Genomic DNA, 24,252 nt, shown 5'->3' with positions numbered 1-24,252 from the left:
AAAAAGGAAGAAGAGATTCTGATGGATTATCTCAGTTTATTTGGAAGTTGATTTTTTAAGTGAAATGAAGGTTGGCGTCTAACGATACAGTCACCATTGAGATAATGCACCGCACTGGGAATAGCTTAGTTTCACTATTCGCCGGGCAGTGCATTGAAAAAATACAGATTTTTTAAACCCCTCCTTTATTAGAGACCATTGACAAATTTACTGTCATTATCTGGTATTTCACTGTAATCAAGAAAAAAAGTAAAGTGCAGTCACCATTGAGATAATGCACTCATTTTTCCATGGCCCTATTAAGGAGAAGTTTTATCTACTTTTGAATTTCGTATATTTTTGCTTCGATTTCTTTACTTATCAATTGACTATTCAATTTTCTTTCTTGCAATATCAATCAAAAAACTCGCAAAATCAGATTAAAGCAAAATTTAAGATTAAATTTGATCTAATAAGGAAGATTGGAAATCATTAAGCACGCTTCCCGAAAAATAGTGAATATAAGCTTTTCCCATTGCGGTGCATTATCTCAATGGTGACTGTATTTCAAGTTACTGTCATTATCTGGTACTTTACAGTGAGATCCCAGATAATGAGAGTACTGTGGAATAGCTTATTTTCACTATTCATCGGGCAGCTTATTTCATGATTTTCAATCTCCCTTAATAGATCGAATTTTATCGTAAATGTTAGTTTAAAATGATTTCGTGAGTTTTTTGATTAATATTTTACGAAAGAAATTCGAATCAAATCAATTGAAAATTAAAGAAATCAAAATGAAATTTGATGAAATTCAAATTGAATTAACTCCTCCTTAATTAGGGATCGTTGATAAATTTATCTCATTATGTGGGACTCTCATTATCTGGGATCTTACTGTACTGTACTTGTCAAAATTTGAATTGCAGAAAATTGTAATAAAACCAGTCACAAGGTGGCGCTTAGTGAGCCTCTTGAAAAATGAATCGTGAAAAGCGGATTTTTTATCATTCTTGTTCAAGTCTTTCAGAAGTTAACAATCAGTAACATGAAATGACATGATCTTTTTCTATGGTAACGATTACATTAAACATGTGTTAATGCTTTACTTCAATTCAAATGTTATTCACCTGTGAATCTTCGTGAAATCAACTTTACACTAAACTTGCCATCAGATAGTCGGACTTAACATTTATTGCAACAAATTGAAACCCATTTTCAGTTTTCATTTTTGTGTGACAATCTTTTGTTTCTTCATTTATTTTTGTTCATTCCAATGAATCCAATCATGAGGTAAATTTTAGTGATTTATAATTGTTCAGTTGATTTTAAATTTTTGATGAATCTGATGGGCTAAAGCCATCTTCTCTACCGTTATTTTTGCCCTTTAAAATGGCTTGTAACAGTTTTCTTGATGTGCTTTATTGACAAGTGAATTGTAATCTATCCTAAACTTTTTTCTCTCTTTTATTTTGACAGTTTAAGCACAACTTCATCCCCTTCGTCTTCATCTTCATCTTCATCCACATCATCTCTATCATCTTCATTGTCAACACCATCTCCATCCAGTTCACCTGAAATACCGCCAACATTAATCTCATCACCATTACTGAGGAATACTCGAACCCCAACTTCGCCTGAATTGAGGTAAGCCATTCCTATCACTAATTAACCTTGTCATCTCTCTGATTAAAAGGTGTTTTATATCTGTCAAATGTTTGTTCAAACCAACGAGGTTAACAGAAAGATAATGCTCGAGTTAATCTCAATGACAGTGTTGATCAACTCATTCACGTTTATCAATTCATTGAGTAGTAAACAAATGAGCATCTTTTACCCAATGCAAGTCTTTTATTCCCATTTCCCTGTCCTTGCAATTCCAACAAACCTTTATCCAATATCCGCCAATTAGCATTGATGAAGATGAAGATGATATTAAATCAAAGTCACAGCACAATCGATCCGACCCTTTGTGCCTTTTCATTATAATCTCAATCATGACCATTATTTTCAAGAGCATTTCCACAATCTAACAAAATCTTTTGGCGGGAACTCCACCTAATTTTAACTTGACAACCATGATAAGCACAAGTGGATGCGAGCTGAATGATAAGTTGAAATGAGCATGAGTAATGTTCAGATCGATATTACATTTAACTCGCTAAACATCCAGCAATAAACCAAAACAAAAGGCTGATTGTCTTGTATATAAACAGACAATAATGGCTCATAAACTGAATGTCATACTCAGTCTATATAATTAATTACCATCATTATCAACTTTACATTGACAGTAGTTTTACGATTTAACAGCGTAAGCTTAAAAACGAAAATTGAAAATCGATTATATCATGCAACACTAAAAACTGAACCATTTCCAAGTATTCAACCTTAAATCTTCAACTGTTGATATTGAAAGCTATTTTTAATACGATCAACAATCAATTATGAAAATGTCAACCTTGAATATCGATTCAATTGCCCATATTTGTTGTCAAAAAGGTTCAAAATTTTCAATAAAAAAGCATATAAATCAACATTCAACCCAAACATTCATTTTAGGTAAATTCAGTTCATTGAACTCTAAATTTTCTTCCTATCAGAGTTTATCTTTCAAGAACCATCAGAGTTTATCATTATTCCAATCATCGACTAAATCATTATAATCAGTAACTCCATAGACTTGCAATAGACTTGAAAATTAAACATTTATTTTGCCTCTAAAATCAATATTGACGACATTTTTGCTTCTCAAACATTCCAATCAGATCAGATTGTTCAATTGAAACGTTTCAACAATTAGAGCGTATAACTTGATATTTAAAATATTGGTTTATATTTGAAGTGTTTAAGAAAAGAGTTAATCACCCAAATCGTGTTTACTTTGTACTATACTGATCTTTTAATTGCATTTGTTTATCAAAAGATGATCAACAAACAATTTACAATTTAATGATACAAACCATTTTAAAAATTTCACTCAAAAAGTGTTGCCCTTTAATCACAATTAAAGTACAAGTAACACATAATTAGACTTACAATTGAAGGTGAAATATTCATTAACTAACTCTTCCTTTGTTAATCAATAACACAAATGATCCAATTTTTAATGGATTAATGATTAATTACAAAACTGTTGATTATCAACTAAACTTGAATTACATTTAGACACGCATCTAAATCAACTCACAATCAAATTGATCAACAGCCATTGTTGAACCATAGTTGCTCTGAACAATTCAAGTAAAAGGGAAAACCAAATTTCACTCAATTTTACAGATTAGTTTAAAGATGGTTAAGCAAATCCGTTATAAACAATCAACCGTTTCACCAACCAATTTGGATGAATCGGTGCAAGATTCAACAGTTAAATCTCCTTATGTTTACACTCAATTTTGGCTTAAATTGTCCGGTGTTTTGCCCTTGAAGAGTATCCAAGATGGACAGAAAGGAATCAAAATAATGTCGACAATTTACTCTCTTTATTGTCGCTTAATATCTTCAATGTTGTGGATCTTGTCCATTCGTGCTTTCATTTTAATGTTTATCGATGATCCCAAGTTGGCCTTTAAACTGGGCGATCTAACTGTTCTCTTCACTGATAATCGTTACATTTACTATCGTATGGTTTACTTTTGTTGGTCAGCTTCAGCAACTCTAATAGCAACATCTTATGCCTTGGATGAGACGCAATCATGTTTAGTACCTTTCAATACATTCAACTCGTCAAGATTAAACCATTATTACAATACAACAACTTATCGTAAATTGAAATATCTTTTAACCATTTGCTTTTGCTGGGTCATTATTGTCACAATTACTGGTGTGCTCAGCCACCTTCATTATCAATCGATGATAATTTACAATTTACTTTCTTCTCCCTCTTGGAATCCAATTGATCTCGCCAATCTCAACGTTAACCCATCTTTTTGGCTTATTTTACATGCTATTTGGTATTTTTACATTACATCAATTGTCGTCTTTACAGCTTTTCATTTTTCCCTGATTTGCTCAGTTTTGGAGCAACAATTTGATCTGGTTACAAGCAAAACTGAACTGATACTTTATTCAGACAATATAAAGCTTGATCTGAAAGATTCATCGCTTTTATCTCAATATGTTGAACACAATTTTCTTTGTGAAACACTCATCAAGTCCAACTCTTTCTGGAAAAGTGTCATTTCAACCATTTCAGGCTTTTACATTGTCAACCTTTGCTACATTTTTTACACTCTTTCCTATGGTCAAGTTAATCTCAACCTTTTCACCTTTTACTGTCTCATTGCTGGATTCAATTTTTTGATTCTTTATTTGATTTTCTTTCCAGCTGCTGCTGTTGCTAAAAAGGTTTGTCAAAAGTCACATCAAAATTAGTTTTCAATTGAAACTCAAGAGTCATCATCGGTTCATCTAACTTTATTGAGTATCTTTGATTTGATTATGATAAACGTTTCAGGCTTCTTGGTTAAACATAAGGTTTGACAGGAGAAACTTGATAATCAGTGGTAAGGCAATTAAATCGCCCACTTTGGGACAGATCACAATTTATAGCGAGATTAATCAATGGGTTGATCAAACAAGTAGCAAGTCAATTTTTCTTCCTTTTCTCAACTGTGCTCAATCAAAATCAGTAAATGTTTTGATAATTCTTGATATTTCATCTTGAAAACATCAACAATTTTATGCATTTTATTTGCTCGGAATCGCTGTTTATTCATTTTTCAAACACAACTTCCATCAGACCAAATAGCAAACCTTGGGTTAGGGTCAGCGAATGTCAAAGGTAGCTCTCGACTCGAATTTTGTATTATTATTCAAAGTGCTCTTAATGAAAACAAATGAAAGCTGTATTTACAAATTGATGATGAATAGAGTTCATTGAATCTTGTATTAGATAATTTATTTTGGAAATTGACATTTTTGAATGAACTCTTATTCAATTGTTCAGGCTTTTGCGGTCAACACAGCATTGTATCTATCAGGATCTGAATTTCTTCCCAGCTTTATCTATGTAAGTTTCAATAGTTGGCCTTATTCCTTGTGATTTTGCCTAATTTTTACTATCTTTTGATGTTTTTAAGGTTGAATCTTTTATTTTGCGCCTTAAATGTACAATCGGATACTCGGCATATCGCTTTTTTGTCATCAAATATACGACAATTGGAGCTGTAAGTTTCCCTAGAAATACAATCTTAGGACAGATTTTAACCTTTCAACTTTCATATCTTAGGTTATATCAGCTACTATAACTTATTTCCTGATTGTTGCTGACTTTTCACGATCAACTGGAAGTTCAACGCCAATAAATGATACCGACATTGATGTTTCATTGTCTTACAATCGTACACTTTTCACCAATCCATCCTTTATTAACATTTCCAGTGAATCTGGTTAATTACTGTTCTATCAAATTCAATAATCAATTTCATCTCTTCCCTCAACTTGACCAACTTCAATCCAGTTCACCATTAATCTTCAATATCAAACATTGATAATCTTCACATTTAATCCTAAATACTAAATCAATATCCATTATTAGATTTAACCTTTTAATAACAGTTAATCCAATTTACTTTCAACATGAATGTGCAAATGTCGAAACAAAATGCATAAAAACTCAAAAATCTGGTTTTACCAGAAAATCATCAACATCAGTGTTACTTGTATGAAATTACAAAAAATAGTTAATTAAAAGACTATCACTAATTATCACCTTATCATTGAACAGTAATCAGTAGTAATTCAATGTACTGAGCCAGTAATTTCAATAAATTAATATTCACAGTTAACTGGTCAAATTGAAATTACCAAAAAGTAGAAAGTAAAATATTAGACTTTTACAGATTAACCCAAATCCAATGTAAATCTTGAAATTTTAGGTCAACCTTTAAAACAATGTTGTTAATCAATTGTTGGCAACAAGAAGTTGAATGAAAGTTGAATGAACACTTTCAACTATCCAATGTGTTTAATTGTTCAACTCACAGTTGTTTTGCATTGTTTGTACACTATTAATCATTAAACAACCTCTGATCACAATTAACCAATACTGGTAAATATTTCAAACGCAAACTGTTCAATTGTTTGATTGTAATCTTGAAATAAAACAAAAACTCCAACAAAAGCAAAATCATATCTAAAACTGTTAATCAAATTTCATTCAAAGTTGAATAGTTTCTTGATCTTTGCATTATATCATTTACAATTTGATACAATCAAGGTTACCTTTTCATCTTCCTTCATCTTCCTTCATCTTTACACCTCTTACAATTTATCTGTCTATCATTTTCTTCTCTTTCTCTTCTCTCTCTCTCTTCTTTTTCTGTCTACCAAGTGAGTTGTTTTCCTTCTCACTCAACATTATTCAATGACTTTTTTGCTGCTGCTGTTGAGCGTTTTTGCCGAGCTTCTCATCACCAGCCTTATGTTTTGTGTCTCAATGTGACTCTTCAATGGGATAACGTTGGTTCATTCAACGCACCTTCATCTCTTTCATCCCATTTAACCATCTCATCATCATCTTCATAACAGCGCCAATTACTGTTCAGTGTTTCAAACAGCATTTTTCTTTCAATAGTAATCTAAATTTTTACTAATTAATTCACCTTATCAAAAATGCTCATTATAAACGTTACAATGTATGTTAATTTATATCAACAGTAATGTTTCAATCTCATGTGAACATTGATCTTTATGATTTACTCATCTTTTACCTTCGCTCATGTCAACCCGCTTCAACTGTCCCACTGCCCTGACTTGCTTTCCCATGCTAACCCTTTACTTCCCACCATTATTGACCTCTTTTCAGACTGTCATTTGATCAACCCTTTTCAACTTTCCTTCAATTTTCCGCTCTCGTCAAACCATTTCCTTGAATTGACAAACATTTTTACTCTTCGTTAATATTTACACCAAAATCATCATTGCTACCAATTTTTCATCTTTTCTCATCTTTTTCTTCTTTTTGTTTTTGTCTATTTTTGAATTAATTTGGTCAACGAAAAAATGAAAATTGAAAATTCGGTGGACATTGAATTCAGGAAATCAAGTACTGAAAAGTTACCGACCAATGGGAATGACTTGAAAGCAAACGATTTTCTGACTGACCCTCAATCTGAACCCATTAAATCTGGTGAAATAATTACCAAAGGATTGGATTGTAAAACTAATGGAACCAATGGAACCAATGGCCGGTTAAGGTCAATCAACTATGTTAACAATGACCATTTGTCAGCCATTTTCTCGTCCCTCAATTACATGAGGAAAAATGGTCAACTCTGTGATATTATTTTACAAGTCGCCGGATCTCAATTGAAAGCCCACAAAGTGGTCCTATCAGCTACCTCTGCTTATTTCAACGCCATGTTCAATAGTAAGTCATTTAAACCTTCAATCATAATCCATGTTCCCATGATAATCAATACAAAATAAAAGGCAAAATCTAAATCCAAATTAACCCAATCCAAATGGTTACCAAGACTTGCTTTTTATCCTTACAATATTGTAAAAACTTGATTTGTCATCCATTTTACATTATAATGTCTAATATCAATTGTGCGTTGTCAAGGTTTCACCAGTTTTTTGTACACATTTTAATTGTTTCACTGGTGATTATCATTGACAAATTGTGATTACTTTTCATGTTGCTAATTTTTTGTTTAATCATTTCAATAGTTTTATCTTATTAGATTTCATTTTCAAGTTTCCATGTCAACTGCCTTACAATTCAAGTGCATAGTTGACTAAATTGAGTTTCAATTTGCCAATATATTTTTGGGTAAACACTCGACTAGTAAAATTTTGGGTGTTGATCGTTTCATGTCTCATTGGTTCCTCTTTTGTCCCAACCAGACTATCACAATTTATCATCATTAATGAAACCATTACTTCCGCTCACACCCTTTAAGTCCTATTTTAATTCAATTTAATGATCAAACTGTAGACTCGGTTTGTCATTTGCTTTTTCAAAGTCTAATTTGTATTTTGTCAATTTATTAGGAAATTTAATCGGAAAAATCATCTGTTTATTTCACCTGTTTTTTCATCAAAATTAATATGCATTAAGAGATTCAAGTTGATTCAACTTTCAACTTTCATTAAAACAATTGTTCCAAATGGTCAGAATAATGATTAGAAAAGGCAAATCTGTTGATTCATGATGAACAATACTTTGATCATAACTAATATTAATTGCATGGTTAGCTAACTGAGGCTGCAAATGATTGTTCAATCTTTGCTTTACTTCAACTTAATCATTCATCCTCATGTTGACATGTTTGATTAAATTAAACAAATTGTCAAAAGATTTGCACTTACAATTAATAATCATTTAAACTGGTTTAATATTTTCTGGTAAAGATTGTATAACAAGTATATCAACATGTTTACAATGTTTGATAAAAGGATGATTTTAGGATTATTAGCACAAAAATAGGACCTTCTTCCTGATTTATTGATTGAAATGTGTTCCATATTATAATCATGTAACAATTGAAGTCAATCATTTATCCCTTGTTGTCCATATCATGATGAAAATTGTGAGTTAAATCACGCCAAGACTATAGTTTAACGGCCATTTGAATCAATTTGATTTTACAAGATAAATGTTTTTGTTGAAAGGTCAATTTGAATGAGTCTCAGTTGTTGCCAATTGATATATAAATTGCAAGATATAATTTGATCTCATCAGCAAGGAAACAATTTATATATTGATTACACATTTTACTGTCAACAACCATTAATCCATTTCCAATGATAATAACTTTCCAAGATAATAATCAAAGAAAATAGTAAAAATATATTCTCCGATTTTGTCTACCAACATGATTGTCCATTGACTAGAAAAACCTTACCTTGAGCAACAAAAAGATGATAGTAAAGGTTAGTTTAATGGCAAACCTTATGATTATGTTTGCATAATTATCTTCACAATCACGATATTTTGATTAATATTTTAAATTTCAACGATAATTCCACTGATTCAGATCGTCTAATGTTTGACCTCGGGCTGTGAATCATGCAATTGGGATTCCCTAATCAAAGTCAACCTTAAGTTATCCTTAAGTCAATTAGCTAATTGATTGATTACAAATCTGTGGATTAAATGTTGATATTCAAAATTACAATTTAGCTTCTTGGTTTAATTGTTAGTCGTAACCTTGATTGATTGGTTAATTGTTTGTCAACTTGAAAGAGATTTATCAAAACCTTGATTTGCATTGAAATTACTTGATTGTCAACCATCGTTAAGGTCAACCTTAAATTATCATGGTTTCTGAATGTCTCAGGCAAATGGTTATCATTGTGATTGTGATTAGTCTACAATTATATTCACGCATTTAAACGTGTTGTCACACGAATTTGACAGAAAATTTAATTTCGAATCAACTGTTCAACTGATTATCACGGTAATTGTATTCACATATGAAACCTTCAAATTTTCATCTTTTTCAAACTTCTCAAGGTTTGTGATATTTGGTTAATTAACCCAAACTTGAACCCAAGTTTCAATAAGATTCAATTGAAGATTCGTTCATTTGCTCATTTTGTAAACATTGATCTGCAATTAAATTTACAGTTGATTGGGTTTTCAATTTGAATCTTGATTGTTTGAGACTCAAAGTGTTTTAAAATTGAAAAGCTTCCAAAAAAGGCATTTAATCAACCATTTGAAACATTCAGTCGATTGTTTTTAAACTTAATTGTTGAGTTAATTGGACAAATTAATGTAATATTTTTGGACATCAGTTTAACCCAATTACAGTGTTTACATTTGATGATAAATTTCAATTTACCTTTTGATTGATAGTCACTAACTTTCCTTTTTTTCCCTGTTGATTTAGTGTATCATTATCATAATACTAATGATTAAAACGTTTGTAAACTAATCATTAACTATTAACTGGTTCAAGTTAATTAGATTAAAAATCAATGATCTTATTGACCCCGGAAAATGGTGAACAAAAAGGTTTTAAATAGTGATGAAGTTTCAAATATACATTTGAATAAAAAGCCATGAATCAAGATGAAACATTGAATGTAAACAAATGATTTTAAGGCTGTTTTTCAAAATTAATCATTTGTATTGGATGATTGCCAATTGAAATTTGATTAACAATCGTCAAAATTGATTTTCAACTTTTCACCAAACAAATAACATTAAGACGTTACTATCAACCAACAATAGATGTAAGATTGATTCACTTGAACTGTTGAAATGAAATTGATAAATTGATTTGTAATTGCGATCTACCCAGTCAACAGATTTAGTTCAAAAATGAGTAAAAAAAACCGTTCAAATTACCAATTTTACTCATTTCTTACTCAACACAGATTTTAGTCACTAATGAGTAAAAAAATGAGTAAAAGCAATGATTTTTATTCTTTCTTGACTCAAAAATTTCTCACAATTTGAGTCATAATAGAGGTTGTTTTAAGTAAATTTTGAGTCAACCTTTGCTCAAAGGGAAAGAAAAGTTCGAATGAATTTGAAGTGTGAGTTTTCGAAACTATTCGAAACACTAGATTCATCATCATTTGAATAATTTCCCTAGCTTTATAATTCAAGCTGTTTCGATTCGAATAAAATTTTGTAGGATTCGACAAAAATTCGATTTTCAAATCGAATCGAATCGATGCGATGGAATTATTCTCACGATTCAAAATCACAATGAACATAATCTGATAGAAAATATTCAACTGAAATTTTTCACTAAAAATAAATCCATTCAGTTTTCTGTCGTTATTTTTTATTGAACCCATTATTGAAAACGAAAAAGAACAAAAAAGAGGTTTTAAATTTGATCTGAAAAGTAACAAATTCTGTGTTTGATTGAAAAGAGATCAAAATCGTTCATTCATCCATATTTGATTGCGAGAAAATTTCACTTGAAAATATTCCATCGGTATAATTATCGTCAGTATCCAATGAGTTTGCCTGTGTTGATTTCTTTCTTTTTTCCTTATTGAGAAAGCATAAAACTCTGATTATTCTTGCTCTTACTCTTGCAAAATCTTGTTCGGAATACTTGAACAGTCCAGCTTTTCTAAAAATATGGTCTAAAAGAAAAATTAACATTAATAAGAAGAACAATTCACATGTTTTTTTCATCATTATTCATATTTAAAATTTTGAGTTAATTCTCAATTCAATTATTCTAATTACCAATAAATGAATCCACTCTAGCTTGACCCAAGTTATAGTCAAATTTACCATGGAAACGTTTGTTCAGTGGATCTTGATATCCAAAAACAATAGCTAATGGAATTTTTTCTGAAGAATCTTTTCTTTCGATGGCTGATATGAATGTATTCAATTCTTCTGGAGTGTAATATTTTTTTCCTAGGGTGGCATTCTGGAAGTAGCTTCTGGGAAACGCAAGTCTCACTATTTGATAAGCTATTGAGAACGGATTACTTGGTTTTGATAACTTTATTGCACGATTATAGGAGTCGAGTGGCAGCTGTAATTTTCCTTCAAGAAAAATCAAATTCTGTAAAAAAAATCTGCTGAATCAAACTGAAGTTACATAAGCTGATATTAACCAACCTTTGATTGAATCTTGTATGTTTCATCTGATTTCGGAATTTCACGGCTATTCTCATTAGATTCCACGTATTTGTTCATCAGAAAATTGAAAATATCATCCAATACATCAATCAACTGTCGCAGAACAACACCTGAGTTCTCAATTTCTGAAATAAAAGCCTTTCTTTTTTTGAGTTCGTCAATTTTACTTTTGACTTCTTTCAGCTTGATCTTTTTCTTGCTAGTAGAATTTTCAGAATCCTTTTCTTCAGACACAGAGATTTCATTTTCCACAAAATCCTTTTCTTTATCAGAATGTGAACCAGATTTTACTCTTTTCAATTTTGATTCTTCATCCTTAGAACCTTGAGCAAGCACACTCACATCATTTTCTTCATCCAGAAACAGGTGTTCGTTGGTCTTGGATTGGTCTTCATGGTTAGCAAATAGATCAATCAGTTCTTCAGTTTTCATCTCAACATATGGAAGACTATCTTCTTCGTAAATAGATGGATCTTGGTCAATTTTCAATACTTCCGATGTGAATTCGATCAATTTTTTCATGTTTTTCCAAGAGCTATTCATTGAAATACTCTTTTCTAATGAAACTTTCAATTGCTCGACTGATTCTGGTTCAAAGAAAATTAAGAATTAGTATAAAGATTTTTCGAATTTGAATAGATTCTTACCTCCTAAAGCTACTATCCGATAAGAAATATTCATGTATTTAATGAAGCTGCAGAATAAATTCAATTCGTCATCCAGAAAATCAAAATCAATTGTTACGCCAAGAATTTCTAATTCATTTTTGTCGAAAAGCACTAGCACAGGTTGTTGCATATTCCTTTTCATATTATCAACAACTAAAGGAAGAATAACAGCATAAATCTCAGATTCATCCATAATTTTCTTCACAGTAGAGCTTGTGTTGAATCCATCAACATTTTTGAAGAAACGACTTTTCTTGAATTTGTTCGATGATACTGTTGGATTACGGATTCTTGAGTAGGTGGATTCATTGTCATTTGTATCCGGTTGGCCGTAAGTTTTCAAATGATTGGTTGCAGATCGGGAAGAAGATCGAAGCGAAGAAGAAGTTGAACCACACTTTGAAGAATAATCACTTTTCGAGAACGAATTTTTACTAGTCTTTCGACTCATGTTTGCAAAGATAAGTATTAAATTAACACAAACAAAATAACAAACTGAAAAATTGAGTTAGTAAAGGTTATTTATTGGATCAAATGTAAGAGGAACACTTCAAACTGGATTACACAAAATGAAAGAGTTGATATTTATGAGTTTCCTCTATTTGTAAAAAAAACTATTTGCAATTCTCAACGGATTTAACTAGGTATGTGAAAAAATTCTGTTAGCACTTGATTGGCTATTGTAAGATTAGGTGATTTCATATTGAACACAACACTTGAGAAGAGGGAAATCAATGTGGGGGAAGAAAAGCAGCTTACTGCATTGGTTAGAAATTGAGAGGAAGTTTCTGGAATTTGAAAAACGGAAGTTGATTTTTAGAATTTCCGTTGAGATTGCAAAAAGTAATAATTAGATTTCACTTAGAATTTAAATCTTGATTTTGACCACTAATGGACTCTGAAGCTGATTTTAGAAATTTGTCCAAAAGATTGTTTTGTTTCAAAGCGAGTAACATTGCCTTTTGAGCTTCAGAAATAGTGTCTAGATTTTCAATTCTATTTGAGAAATCTATTTGTGTTAGTGGAAAAGTAACAATATCATCATTAGGTAAAGACACTTTTCTTTTTTTTTCAGCGTCATTCTCAGAATCTGACATTTCAATAGACCTTTTTGGAGTTGAAAATGTTTTTGGTTGACCAAATTGATCTGCATTTTCACTCGACAATGTGGAAGCATCTACAAAACCTGAAGAGTCTGTTTCAGTTTTGTCAGATTCTACTTCAGTTTTGCCAGATTCTTCTTCATTTTGTTCAGATTCTGGAATAGTTTGATCCGATTCTAATTCAGTTTTTTCAGATTCTTGAATGATTTGATCCGCTTCTAATTCAGTTTTTTCAGATTCTGGAATGATTTGATCAGATTCTACTTCATTATCTTCAGATTCTGGAATAGTTTGGTTTGATTCGGAAATGGTTTTGTTAGAATCTGAGAAGGGTTGAACAGTGTCTGTTGGTAATTCTTTCGGCTGATTTTCAACACTCGGAATATTTCCACTTAGCTTTCTTTCCTTTTGTTTTCCTTGATTGGTATTGGAAATTCTTTCTTTTTCACTTTCATTGGCGTCTTTTGTTGAGTCATTAGATTCTTTGTCATTGTCGAATTCTTTACCCAATCTTTGTGAATTTACTCTGGCTCTTGGCGCGAGAATTTCAACGTCTGAATTTTCATCTTCACTTTCATTCCCTTCCATATTATCAAAAAGGTTTTCACTCAAAGGGAAGAATCGAAGACCTCTCAGATTTCGTAGTTCTTTTTCAGCGGCAACAGCAGCATTTAATGTAGATCGCTTCGATGGTTTTTCAATCTTTTTCTCAACTTTCCTCGATGGTGTTAGCTTATTTCTTGCATAGTGCATCGCTTTAGACAATGTTGAAACTAGATTTTTCTCAACTTCTTTTCCATAAGATTTTTTTCCAGACATTCTGACGGAATGATCTAATTCAAAAGAAAGTTTGAAAAACATTTTCATTAATATTTTTCATATAATTTCATTTGTTGAAATTGCAAAATAGCGACAATTCTCACCTAACAATGCTCGAAATCGTTTTTCACCCAATTTCGGGTCAATTGGCTCCACAAGCGGATCTTTGAGTGGATCGACATAATTCCATATTCCGATCAAAGAAGTACGGCCTCCGGAGCCTCTCAATGTAACATTATCCAACCAATGATCCGGAAATGCGAACCGAATTATGTTACTCATGATGTTAACCGAATCAAGTTCCACTTTTTCATTTTTTATTCCTTTGAATTTGATTGCTGATCGGTAATTACGTGCTGGAAGCGGTAGGATTCCCTCTATGAGAATTACTTTTGAATTGAGATCTTTCGTGTGATCATCTTCAGGAATTATACGAATGGAATCACAGTTCGCAAAAGATTGATAAAATTCGATCGGCTCGAAACTTTCGTTGATCTTGATAAGATACTCCAAAATAGCTGAAGTTTCTTTGAAGAAAATTTTCTGTGGAGCGTTCAAAAGCGTTGAGCTACAAGTCGCCTTTATCTTTGCTAGACTTTCGTGAACTTTTTCACTATCCGGGGAATTCGCCAAATTCCTTTTACTTTGATTTGAATTATCATCTCCACTTTCATCTTCATAATTAGAAGTTTCATCACTTTCTGAGGACGTAGATTCTTTTTCCAAGTCGACTACTTCACTACTGCAGCTCGGAAATACTTTATCTGGAATTGGCTTTGAATTTTCTCTTCGTTTGAGCACATCAACTCTATTGAAAAACCCCTCCAAAAACTCTTTAGAAATAAGTTTCAAGCCTTTAGCTTCTGGTTGCTTCGCGATCCGAATTCCACTGATAGAGATCCATTTGTCTATCTTAGAAACAAAAGGCGCAACTTTATCTTTAATTTTTTCCATTTGATCACAGTAACGTGAATAAATTCCAATAAGATCCTTAGAATCATCTAGAATAGAAAGAAAATAGTCAATTTCAAATTGAATTTAGGAAAAATCAAAACTTACCGCCAATGGAAACAATCATCACTGGTACTGGTTCATAACCATCGATTTCCAAGCACACAAGATTATTCCTATGAATTTTTAAAGGTTTCAAATCTTTTGGAATATCTTGCTGGCTGATTTTAAAACCAAATGGAATGTTCAATTCAGATCCATATGAATCAGCACTTCTGGTTATAGCTACAACCAATTTTTCACCCTCCATTAGAGAACAATAACAACCTAACAAGGTTCGTTGTTTGTAGATTAATTTCTTTCGACGATTTTTTAAAACACTTGTTACAAGAGTATGGCTCTTGAACATGAAATTCACGAAATTAAAACAAGAAATTTGATGCACAATGATAAAAATTACTAAAATACGAATAATAATACGAAGAAAATTGATATTCTTCTGATAAATGTGAATTGATTTATGCGAAAAAAAGAATTTTTAAGCTTTAAATGCTTTTTTATGCTTTTTCTATTCTAAATTATGCTTTTTGTTCTTTTCTTGAAAGTCACGCCTTTCCTTTCTAGATAAGCTAGAGATTAGATTTCCTCTTCCAAAATTTCCTTTTTTGATAAGATAATCAGTTTAAAATTGTTTACTTCAAATTGTTTACTTTAAATTGTTTACTTTAAATTGTTTAATTCTAATTGTTTACTTCTAATTGTTTACTTCTAAGTGTTTACTTCTAAGTGTTTACTTTCAAGTTCTTGAGTATAAAATGAGTGAACCCTCAGAAAGATCAAAGAATCGCCGAAAGCGTAAGCTTCACAGTATTGAAGCAGATTCTTACATTGCTAATCTTCCTGATATACCAGAAGAAACTGTTGAATCTTCAACTTATGATACATCTTATAATGAACTCAAGATACCTTTGATGTTCAAGAAGAAACCGAAAATTGAACTTTCAAAACCAGCAGAATCTACATCAAATTCAAATTCCATTGGACAAAATCCTGGCAGTCCGAGTAGAATGGATTATTGTGAAGCTTTATTCTCATCAATTCTTTCATGCTCGAGTGTGTGTCTCAGCTCAGCTGAAAAAATCGTGAATCTTTTCAACTGCTATCTCGAAAGATTTCCAAATTCTAATAATCTTCCGAGTATTAGATATTTCTGGGACAAGAGAGCCAAAACTAGCTCTATTGGTATTTACATCATTTGTCAACACAATCACTCACATGGACCTTTCTTTGGTGAGCCCAAGTCATTCGGTACTTTCATCTGTAATGGTGAAAATATTCAAGCTGATTTGAAACCTGAAAAGTATTTTCTTCACATAAAATTCCAGTCACAGCTTGAAACTCACCTACCATTACTACCGAACAGCTGTTGGGATGAATCTGCTTTTCAAGAAATGGATATTTGTAATTCCAGTGAAGCAAAAAGAGTAAAGAGTTCGTATTCCGATCCAGATATAATTCGGATGACACTGACTCTCCACGCCGACGAAGTTTCAGTTGGAAATAGTTCCAATTCTTCGATTTTCCCGATTTTTTTGACAATAAATGAAATTTCAAAAAAGTATCAACGTGATAATTTTTTTCTTGTTGGACTATTTGTTGGGAGAAAAAAGCCTGCCTTGGAAATTTTCCTTGGTCCTTTGATTGACGAATTGGAAAAGATTTCCAAAGAACCTATTTCATGGAGGAAACTCGATGGTACATTTGTAAAATGTACTTTTCATCTGATTGCAGTCATTTCGGACGAGCCTATTTACGCAGTGTTAGACAATTCAACCATCTCAATGGATGCGATTGGTGCTTAGTGAAAGCTTCAACTGCGAACGGGGCAAGAGTTTATCCACTCCTTGATCAAAAAAGAATTCAAGAATTGCGAAGGAAAAAATCAGATTTCATCGATTTTATTCAACATAATGCTGAAAGTCAAAATATTGATATTTCTCGATTCGCCGGATTGATTGGATCATCTCCCCTCTTGAAACTTGCTGATTTTGATATCGTCAATGGCTTTGCAGTTGAACCAATGCATTGCATTGTTTTAGGAATTTTCCGGAATATCGTTTTCAAAAGCTGGCTCAAATGTGATAGAAATACGGTGCTTGAGCCTGGAATCGACAAGAATTTATTCGCAAATGAAATTGGAAAACGTTTGAAATCTATTAGAGTTCCTTCAGAATTTCCACGCCCTCCAAGAGATTTGAATCAGATCAAGTACTGGAAATCTTCGGAATTCGATAGTCTTCTTTGCTATTATTTTCTTGCCACTGTGAAAGGATTATTGCGGCCAAGAATCATTCACAACATGTTATGTTTGACAAGAATCTATATTTTGCTCAATGGAAATTCGGTTTCAAATGATATTCTGGCAGAATTGAAGAATTTAGTCGAGGAGTTCCAGAAAGGTGTAAATTCGTACTACGGTGAAACTCAGCTTACATATAATCTGCACATACTTTCCCACTTGCCAGATTCTATTTGTTCGCTTGGTCTCTATGCAAATTTGTCAGCATATCCATTGGAAAATAAAATGGGAATTTTAAAAGAAAAAGTTCGCCGGACAAGCAATATAGCACAGAATCTTGTCAGAGTTTTCTTGAATGACTTCAAGCATTATGAATTGCTTGAAACCAAAGTCAACTTTTGGTCATTGAATGACAAAGAAAAGAAATTATTCTCAACAAATTCAAATGTGGTGACATCTATTAAAGATGATAGGCCAGAGGATTCATTACGTCCTGAGGTTTCTTCAGCGTTGATGGACAATTTTGGTGTCTACATTGTTGCAAGGTTGCACAATCTCAGATATTTCAAAAGTATTTTGATAAATTCAGTTCGATTTTCGACTGTATTTTATTGTAGAGATAAAACAAGAGATGATTCCATATTGAAACTTCATGACGGCTCTTTTGCTAGAATCGAAACGATTTTCGCGCTTGAAGACAAGTATATGATGCTGGTTAGGAAATTCAAGAGTTCCGTTGTAAAGATAAAATTCAAAGGTGTTACTGGTACATTTCAATTTAAATTAGATAATCATCACGAAGTTGAAAGTGTTGAAGATCAATTGAATTTTGTCAAATTGACTGATATAAAGTGTAAAGGGATTTTGATTGAAAGCTTGAATTTCCACTTCAAGTACAAGAAAAATTTCCTAATCGAATCTTTTTTGCAGAATAAATGAATAATTCTATCATTTGTACAAGATTCATACTCATTAGAATAAATTCTCATTTTCTTTTAAAATTTTCAATGAATCGTACCTTATTTAATTCATCTCATAAAAATCGAAACATCTCTTTGAATTTGTCTTTTAGAAAAAATTCTAAAAACTAGAAAACACGCGTTTTCAGACTTACAAGAAATTCTAATATTCGTCATCGGTTTTTCGACTCAAAAATGAGTGAAATATTAAAAGAATATACTCTTTTTTGACTCAAACGGTGAAATTGAATCAAAACCGCTCCTCATTGAATTTTCTTGACTCATTAGCGACTCAAAGTCTAATAAAAAAGACTCTCTACAAAAGCTTCTGTTGACTGGGTATCGATACATTTAGATTATCATTTTAATAGAAAGTGTGAAAAAAATTTGATTTTAAGTCATTAAATACAAATCGATAAATTTAAGTTTAATTTTGTATCAAAACCAAACAATTGAGGTCAAAGTTAACTGTTAATTTAGTCAACTAAAAATGACAATTGAAAGGTTTAAAGTCACTGGGAATCTTATTGTATCTTATTGAATCAAATCTCAATTTGAATATCTAACATTATTGAATTGTAAAGGGCCAAGTTGGATATTGTATCTTATTATTGGTTTCAATTTGATTTAAAACCAGTTTTGTTGATTGAAATTGGATTGACAAACAAAGCTGATTGAAATTAGGAAAAGATTCAATTATACTTCAAATTGAGTTATTGTATATTCATCTTCATTATTGTTGTATCAATTTGGATGGGCTTGAAATTGGTAAACAAATTTTACTAAATTGGTAAAAAAATACTTGTGATGATCAATTATTGTCTAACCTTAATTGTATCACTGAATCATGCTCATTAATTGAATTGAAACAGACTAAATCAATTGTCTTAATTAACTGTATTACTAAGTACCAACATCTTACTGTAATTCAATCTTTACCTTATCCTTGAAGATTCACCCTTGAAATATTGTGTTATTGTAAGGTTTTTAACCTTTCAGATAATTTGTGGGATGATTTCAATCGATAATCATATAAAATAAACTGAATGGTCAGTCATTAGATCAAGTAATTTATCCTTCAACTTGAAGATCGATTAGTTGATTTAGTTGGTTCAATATTGTATTGATTAGTATTGTAAACTAAACAATATTGTCTTGTGTCTTGACAAATGCAATCGAGGCAATTTGAATCAAGTCGGTTCTCAATTTTATCAACTAATCTTATTTTTACTCATTAACTTGAAAGTGTTGATGTAATTAACTGTTGATTCAAGACTTCATTTTTTCACCAAACAACGTCGTTCAGCCCAAAATAACAATCTAAATAAGTAACTAAATTTAACCCTGACATGTTGAATGATTTTTACGTACAATAACACTTGTTTTTTATTGCTTGATTAATGTTGTCATCAATTTAATCACCCTTTTCCTATTCGGATGTTGGACTCTCTTGATAACTCAAAGCTTTTGTTATTACATTATCGATCCAGCTCTTGACCTAAATTATCTTGTGAAATACATTTTCATGGGACAATTGTTGACCTTGAATAGTAACTTCAACCAAAAAAAGCAACTTGCATCTTTAGGCTCATCTATAGTTCAATATTTGAGCTCATCAGTTGATAAACATGAATTGCTGGGCAACAATTGCTGTAGTTACAGTTGCAATTGTATTTGTTTAAAGTTTCCAATCCACATCTTTGAGTTGATCAATCTCTTTTTGTCAAAGTCAAAATTTTTGAAATCATTTCGTAGATTCTGGAAACTTTTTTTCAATACCAATTTGCTAGATGTTCAACAATAAATCATGTCCACATAGTCATTCAGCTTAACCTTTCTCCTGTTGATGTCCTTGTATTGATGAGTAGTTTTTTATTAACTCATATATCGTAATAATATAGCTTTATATTTTCATTGTTATTATCCAAGTCCATCATGGTTGCATTAATTTCCAGTCGGTAGCATCTAAACATTAAATTACTTCTGGCTTAGTAAATGGTAATACATTGTAATAAAAAATAGTCCAATGTTTTTTAACTGCCAGTAACTAGTAACCATCCTTGCAACAGTAAATAACATTTTGAAAATTAACTTTACATGGCTGTATCTAGCTAGTTGTCTACCGCATTAATCATGCAATATCAATCATGAAAAGATTGAGATTATTCCAAAGATTGTCCATGGATAAGTACATGTATTGATTATCACTTTGATTAACTATCCTTATTTTGTAGCAATTGGCTTGTTTAAACGTTAATCTCTTTTTTTTCTTCTTTTTCTTTCTTTCTTTCTCCAGGTGAAATGAGCGAGAAAAATAAACCTGTGATTATTTTGCATGATATTGAATTCAATGCTCTAAAATTGTTGATTGACTATGCATATTCCGGTGAAATTGTCATCAGTGAGGAAAATGTTCAAGCTTTATTACCAACTGCAAGTCTTCTTCAAATTTCTCCTGTTCGTGAAGCTTGCTGTAAGTTTCTTTTACGTCAACTTGATCCTTCCAATTGTTTAGGAATCCGTCAATTTGCTGATGCACATTCATGTGAAGAGCTACATCAAACATCGGACAAGTTTGTTGTTGAAAATTTTCCCGCCGTGGCAAAAACTGAAGAGTTTCTATTGTTACCATACAGTGAGGTAAATTATTATCTCAATTGTTGAACAAATAAATTTAGTCAACACTATTGATAGTGCGTAAAACGTTGAAAAAAATCATAAACAAACTAACTCAATTGTTTTCCTCCATTTTAGGTTGAAGATCTAATTTCAAGTAACCATTTAAACATTCACGACGAGAATGAGGTTTATAATGCAGTTATACGGTGGGTTAAATATGACCTTAAATCACGCGAAGGAAGATTAGGTTCTTTGCTTCAACACATAAGATTTCCGTTAATCCATAAGAATACTTTGTTAAATCATGTTTGTAAGGAACCCTTGATGGAAGGTAATCCTGATGGTAAAGATTTACTGATTGAGGCAATGAGGTACCACTTGAGTCCCGACCAACGAACCAACATTAAAAACATACGAACTCAATATCGCCGCCCAAAAGGTTTAAAGACGTACATTTTTGCCATTGGAGGTGGCTCATTGTTTGCTATTCACAATGAATGTGAATTTTATGATCCAGTTAGTGATACATGGTGCTCTTTTGCACCAACCTACAAGAGACGATCTCGAGCCGGAGTTACCACTTTAGGTCGTCATTTATATGCAATTGGAGGTTACAATGAGAATAAAGAATTGTCTTCAGGTGAATTTTACGATCCAATAGTTAATTCCTGGGAACCCTTGGCACAAGATATGGGAACAAAGCGTAGTTGTCTGGCTATAGCAACGTTGAATGGTCTCATATATGTTGCTGGTGGATATGATGGAGCTTCTTGTCTATCCTCGGTGGAAAGGTTTGACCCATTATCAGATATGTGGGCATCTGTTGAAGCCATGACCGGTAGACGAAGACATGGACGATTAACCGTATTAGATGGCTGTCTCTATGCAGTTGGAGGTTATGATGGAACCAATTATCAGGCTTCAATGGAAAGATATGATCCAAGGGTAAGAAATAATCAACAAATTAATTAATAATAAGAGTGTCAAACAAAGAGTTAACTAATAGCTTAAAACACTTGTTCATAATGCGTAGTCGCCATCTTGTGCAAAACAAGCTTAATTAAAAAAGAAAGAAAAATTTGCCCCTTTCTTTGATTGAAATCAATCTATGATTAAGAGGTTACCTACGATGAAAGGCGCTAAATTTACTTTCAAACCTACGAGATTTAGCCAGTTTTTGCCATGAGAATATTAGATTATCAGATTAATAAATTTCTAATAGCAGCATCTATTATATTGTTACAGTGGAGAAACTAAAAAGTTGACGATTTTTATTGTAGACTGCAAATTCATCTGTTTTGCTGGTGAAATTTGATTTTTTAAACAAGAAATAAATCATTTCCTCAATTATTTTGTATTGGAGGGAAAACAGATGATTAATTATTAAAATGTCATTAGCCTTGGGTTTCTGTTTTGCATTTTAGATACATGAAAGGTTATTGAATTTCTTTCATCTCATCTTCAATGAACAAAAGAAGCTATTTTCATCTGTTATTCCTAAAGCTCGTCCATTTATTGGTGTTGTGGTTCGTTGAAACGTCAATTTATGTTTCCAGGCATCAACGATCGATATTATTCCAAGTAAAAGGTTGATTAGAAACTCTGTTGTAAACTCTCTCCTTGGTTACTAACATTTTCATGATTGTAACCTTTATTTTGAAGTTCATTGACATCTTAGGGCCAACTCCCTGTAAAGCATGTTTTTGTTATGATTGTTGCTGCCTTCAATACCATTAAATATATCATCATGATGATCCTATTTCAACAATTAACCGTTACAATTATTGTTCCCATTGGTACAGTTGTTAATGGAAAATGTTAACCACAATTGAAAGAATTGAAAAAAACAATTGAAAAGTTACAATAACAGGAATCACAGTTGATTGACGGAGAGAGCAAAAGTGAACATAAAGATAAACACAGACACAATTTACGAGTTTAAAGCACTGCATAGATCATAGTAATTTGATTTTAGACATAACAGGCAAACCCTCATATTATCAATTAATCAGTCATGTTGAAGTGTATATCAATTACATTTTGATAATATGCTTTGTCTGCAATCATTGATGCTTTTATGAACACTGTAACAATGAAATTAAACAGTCTAAATCATTTTATAACAATAACTAATATCATTGTTTGATCTTATTATTTTCAGGAGGCTCGGTGGCAGTTAATGCCTCCAATGACTAATCGTCGCAGTAGTGCTGGAGTGGCCACTTTGGATGGTAAAATATACGCAGTTGGCGGCAATGATGGCAGTCTTTGTATGAATACAGTTGAACGTTTTGATCCAACAAAAAATGCTTGGGAATCAGTCGCACCAATGCATACTCGAAGGTAAATAAACTGTACACAGTTGACTTTATGATATGCTAATCGTTTTTTCATCTTGGCTTTAGGAGTACCCATGATGTTGTTGAGGCCGATGGATTTCTTTATGCGATTGGAGGCAATGATGGAAGCTCAAGCTTGAATACTGTTGAAAGATTTGAAATTAAAGGAAATCGATGGATTCCAATCAATTCAATGATGTTAAGGCGATCCTCTGTTGGAGCTGCAGCTTTGGAATGTCCGAATATGGAGAAAATTTTGGAAGCTTTGAATCATCAAGAATCGTGATCTGTGTGATAGTTAGAATTTGCTGCTTCGATTTTTTGTTCTTTTTTCTGTCTTGCAGTTGAAAAGATTTTTCCCGCTTTTCCCTGTTTCCTCCGTTTTTCTGTATTCTGATAAGATCGTGAGAAACCAACATTGATCTACCAAAATAGCCATCATGAAAAACCACCGCAATGACCATTCTTGTCACCATTTTGTCATTTTCATCATCTCTCTTTAACTTATGTTATGACTGCGAGTAAGAAAACATTGATCCATCATTGAAAATCATCATTTTTACTGGCAAACCACCAAGAAGCCTTGTGCTTTTGTTTTTTTATAAACAATTAATTTTTGATTATTATTATTATTATTATTACAATGTAAACTAAAGTTGAACAAACCACTGTTTTGTTTTAGTTTCTGTCAATTATACATCCATCACCAATCCTTGATGCTTGATGGTTTCCATCTTCATCTAAGAAATGAATACCAAAGGACTCATGATTAACATGAGTTGTTGTTTATTTGTCTTTTCCTGCTTTACAAAAGATCTTTTGTTATTAATTACAATGTTCAACCACTTTTTTGTTAACATTAACTTAAACAAAGTATCAAGCTAATCAAATTAAAACGCTTACCTTCCGAGAAACTGTATCTGAAATGCAATCAAATTGCATGTAGA

General features: G+C 31.9%; 1 protein-coding gene and 1 long non-coding RNA gene across 3 annotated transcripts; both read left to right on the top strand.

Moving 5' to 3' along the window:
- Positions 1-995: 995 nt before the first annotated feature.
- Positions 996-24,224, top strand: LOC107363613 (kelch-like protein 17). Of its 2 annotated transcripts, XM_015930862.3 has the most exons (7): positions 996-1,272; positions 1,459-1,626; positions 7,020-7,351; positions 20,644-20,987; positions 21,102-21,911; positions 23,128-23,309; positions 23,372-24,224. In XM_015930862.3, the coding sequence occupies exons 1-7, from the start codon at positions 1,256-1,258 to the stop codon at positions 23,589-23,591; spliced, it is 2,073 nt and encodes a 690-aa protein (XP_015786348.1). In that variant the 5' UTR covers positions 996-1,255; the 3' UTR covers positions 23,592-24,224. The 2 variants fall into 2 exon arrangements, with proteins under 2 accessions (XP_015786348.1, XP_015786349.1); XM_015930863.3 differs by lacking the exons at positions 996-1,272; positions 1,459-1,626 and adding an exon at positions 6,384-6,617.
- Positions 4,926-6,114, top strand: LOC149093723 (uncharacterized). The gene is made up of 3 exons (XR_016198486.1): positions 4,926-4,990; positions 5,061-5,147; positions 5,210-6,114. It is a non-coding gene; the product is annotated as an uncharacterized LOC149093723 (long non-coding RNA).
- Positions 24,225-24,252: the final 28 nt, after the last annotated feature.

Source organism: Tetranychus urticae, chromosome 2 (genome assembly GCF_039701765.1).
Source record: "Tetranychus urticae isolate SD_2017Ah chromosome 2, NJAU_TeUrti_SD_1.0, whole genome shotgun sequence".
Taxonomy (NCBI): domain Eukaryota; kingdom Metazoa; phylum Arthropoda; class Arachnida; order Trombidiformes; family Tetranychidae; genus Tetranychus; species Tetranychus urticae.
Note: the sequence above shows the minus strand (reverse complement) of the source record. Positions and strands in the feature narration are given on the sequence as shown.